The 3,352-nt window shown below is 49.6% G+C and overlaps 1 protein-coding gene across 1 annotated transcript; it reads left to right on the top strand.

Annotated features, from left to right (window-relative positions):
• Window positions 1-754: 754 nt before the first annotated feature.
• On the top strand, window positions 755-2,747 carry LOC123506754. Its single transcript, XM_045259057.1, has 2 exons — window positions 755-1,352; window positions 1,990-2,747. The coding sequence occupies exons 1-2, from the start codon at window positions 755-757 to the stop codon at window positions 2,220-2,222; spliced, it is 831 nt and encodes a 276-aa protein (XP_045114992.1). The 3' UTR covers window positions 2,223-2,747.
• Window positions 2,748-3,352: the final 605 nt, after the last annotated feature.

The raw sequence follows: 3,352 nt of genomic DNA, 5'->3' as shown, positions 1-3,352 counted from the left end.
TGCTTGCGGAATAACAAGTTTTGGCAAGTTCCCCGCTTTGCATGCCTATGTTTGCAAACTTCATCCTGGCATTATATTTTTACAGGAAGCTTTTGTTGGGCATCCGCCGGAGGGAAGGACAGCTCCTGCTCTCTCTGGGTATGTTGCGTATGTACATCCTGTCAGGAACGGTCTTATCACCTATGTCCTCTCATCTCTGCAGCACCGGCTTCTTGGCTGTTCAAATGACCACGACACCACCTTCCAGCTCCTCGAGGTGACGGTGGGTTTGAGTAAAGTGAGACTGTGCAATGTGTATTCTGCTCCTGCCAAACTTAACACTCACTTGCTTCCTCCTCCACCGGACTGTGGCATAATTTATATTGGTGATTTTAATGCACGCCATCCAGAACTAGGCGATGTTTCACAGACACCTAATCGGAGTGGAGTTCAGTTGTTGCGCTATGTGCGTCGTCACCATCTCACCTGCTGGGACTGTGGCGGCGCCACTCATGCCCGTGGTGGTACACTGGACCATATTCTCACCTATGGATTAGTGGCAAATAATGTTACATGTTCCTCTGTTTCTACTCTCTTCTCTGATCACATTGCTCTTACAATTAATTACACCTGCCACTTGCACAAGACACTTTTCACACACGTAGCCGTATCAACATTCCCCCTAAATATTGTCCCACTTACATTGCATATATGACTGCTCTCCTTCCAACGTTTGCTATGGAGTCACCTGAGGAATTATACTCTTCTCTTGTTCATGCCACCCATGCCTTTTACTTACGCTACATCTCCAGGCCTCACATTAAACGGCAGACCAGACCCCATGCGTGGACGCTCGACGGACGTCTGTGCGAGGCAGAGCAAGCGGCAGAGGCAGATGGTCTACTCTACCAAAGGCATCCAACATCACAGCATCTACGCCAGTATCGAGACTCCAGAGACACTGGTGGCTCTTCAGCGCTGTGTAAGGACAGAGGCGTGGCACGATTTCCTGAGCGGCTTAAACCACCAGACGAGCACCAAATCTATGTGGCATGCTATCAACAGGGTGCTGAAGAGGAAGCCGGCCAGTGCCCTCCACCACAGCCCAGCTGAGTATGCTAGTAACCTTGTAACAGCTTGGTCTACTCAGTCCCGTGTTACTAGCCTCCCAGAACATGTACAACGGGCCCTCCGCCACGGAGCAGATCGTCGCGCCCTCCGGTTAATGGCAGCCTTGCTGACGCCAGACGAGGAGGACGAAGTGGAGATCACTACAGCCGAGTTACAGCGTGCCCTGGCTCGAGGTAAAGCAACAGCTCCAGGCGATGACGGGATCACCTACTCGGTTCTCCGTCTTCTCTTCAAAGTACCCGGTAATCCATTGCTTCGCCTTTATAATCTCTGTTTTAAGCGTGGTTATTTGCCTGCTGCTTGGACATGCTCTACCATTGTGCCTATACCTAAACCTCTTACAGATAAGTTTCGACCTGTATCACTCACTTCATGTTTTTCTAAAGTCATGGAAAGGATTCTGCTTAACCGCCTCATGTATCGGCTGGGAGACAAGCTCTCGCCTAGGTTGTTTGGCTTTCTCCCCTCAAGAAGCACTCACCATTGCCTGGTAGATCTTTACTCTCGCCTGTCGTCAAACAGTGTGGTAGCCTTTCTTGATTTAAAAGTGCATTTGATATTGCTAACAAAGACATTATCCTTGACCAACTGGTGGATTTCAACATCAAAGGTAATTTATTGAAATGGATTAAAGGGCTATCTTAACAACAGGACCTCCAGAGTGTATTTCAAAGGTGCTTACAGTACATCTCACGGCTTCGAATTAGGAACTCCTCAAGGGGGTGTGCTCAGCCCTTTCCTTTTCAACATATTAATGCATCGGCTACTTTCATTGCTACCCAACACTCCTGGAACTACCATTACATGTTATGCTGACGACATCTGCATTCACAGCTATTCAGCAGAGGACCTACAACATCATCTTGACTCCTTTTCCAGTGCAGCAGCTTCTTGTGGTCTTCTCATGTCACCTGATAAGAGCAGAATCTTTTCCTTGCGCAGTCCAAGACTCCTTCCAGACTTTTCAGTTGGCAACAGTGTCATCCCGCTGTGCACTCAGTATATCTACTTGGGCGCTCCAGTTCACATCCCTCGAGCCACTCCGGGACGTCGTGTTCACCCTATCATCCAGGATCTCTTGGGTCGCCTCGAGAAGCGCTTCACGCCTCTAAGGACGCTCGCCACCAGAGAGAAGGGTATATCAATCCCGTTAGCCAGGACCATCTACGTGACGTTTATACGCTCAGTAGTGGATTATTTCTCCCCTGCCTTAATCCAACTCCCTAAAGTCTCTTTGGATCCCCTTGACAAATTTCAAAACAGGGTAATGAGGTTTATATTGGGTTGCCCGTCATCAACAAGAATTGTTAATATGCTAACAGAGCTTAAGCTTCCTTTTCTTGCAGACAGAATACACTCAAATGTCACTTCTCTTACTACCACATGTCTTCACACACCACACCTTGCACTTCATTACACTCATGTTGTTAGGACAGCCATGGGTCCCAACGCAAGACTGCCCCGAATTCATCATGGTGGTCGTAATCTGATAAAGCATGTGTGTTCTCTGCTCCATAGTCTCCACATCAGTATTGACGAGGCAGAGGTTGTTCCTGTTTCACCGCCCTGGCGTGTTCCCCTCCCAGCTGTTCTCTTTACTGAGATATCGAAAGAGGAGATACCTGTCCTGCAGCAGCAGCGGGCCCTGGAGACTATTTCTGCGGTAACATCATCTATTCCGACGCCGCACCGCATATTCACCGATGGTTCCCTGCAACCTGACGGACGGGCCGGTAGTGTAGCCTTCTCCCCGGACTTGGATCCCCCGGTAGGAGGATGGACTGGCCGTAGACTCCCTGACGGCTCTAGTTTAACGTCTTGTGAGTTGCAGGGGGTACTCGACGCTGTGGAGCTTCTTTGTCAGAAGAGAGTTAATGGTGTTGTTATCTGTGACTCGCAATCAGCCCTTCAGGCTATTACCTCCTTGCGTCCCTCCTTTACCTCTGCCAGACGAATCCTATCCTTACTGGCCACAGCACAAGATCATTCCTTAGTTATTAAGTTTGTCTGGATCCCCTCTCATATTGGTCTCTCCCATAATGATGCTGTGGACAGCCTGGCGAAGGCAGCTTGTGGGCAAGAGCCGCGCGTCGATCAGCCGCCACCTTCCCTGCACTGCTATCGGTGGAGCCTAAGGTCGGCTGCTATGTTGGCTGTGAAGCAGGCGATGGACGCTCAGAGAGTGATCAGCGAGTCTATCCAACATTATGACACCATGAGGGCGCACTCCTTCAAGTATCGT

The sequence above is a fragment of the Portunus trituberculatus genome, chromosome 20 (genome assembly GCF_017591435.1).
Source record: "Portunus trituberculatus isolate SZX2019 chromosome 20, ASM1759143v1, whole genome shotgun sequence".
Lineage (NCBI taxonomy): Eukaryota > Metazoa > Arthropoda > Malacostraca > Decapoda > Portunidae > Portunus > Portunus trituberculatus.
Note: the sequence above shows the minus strand (reverse complement) of the source record. Positions and strands in the feature narration are given on the sequence as shown.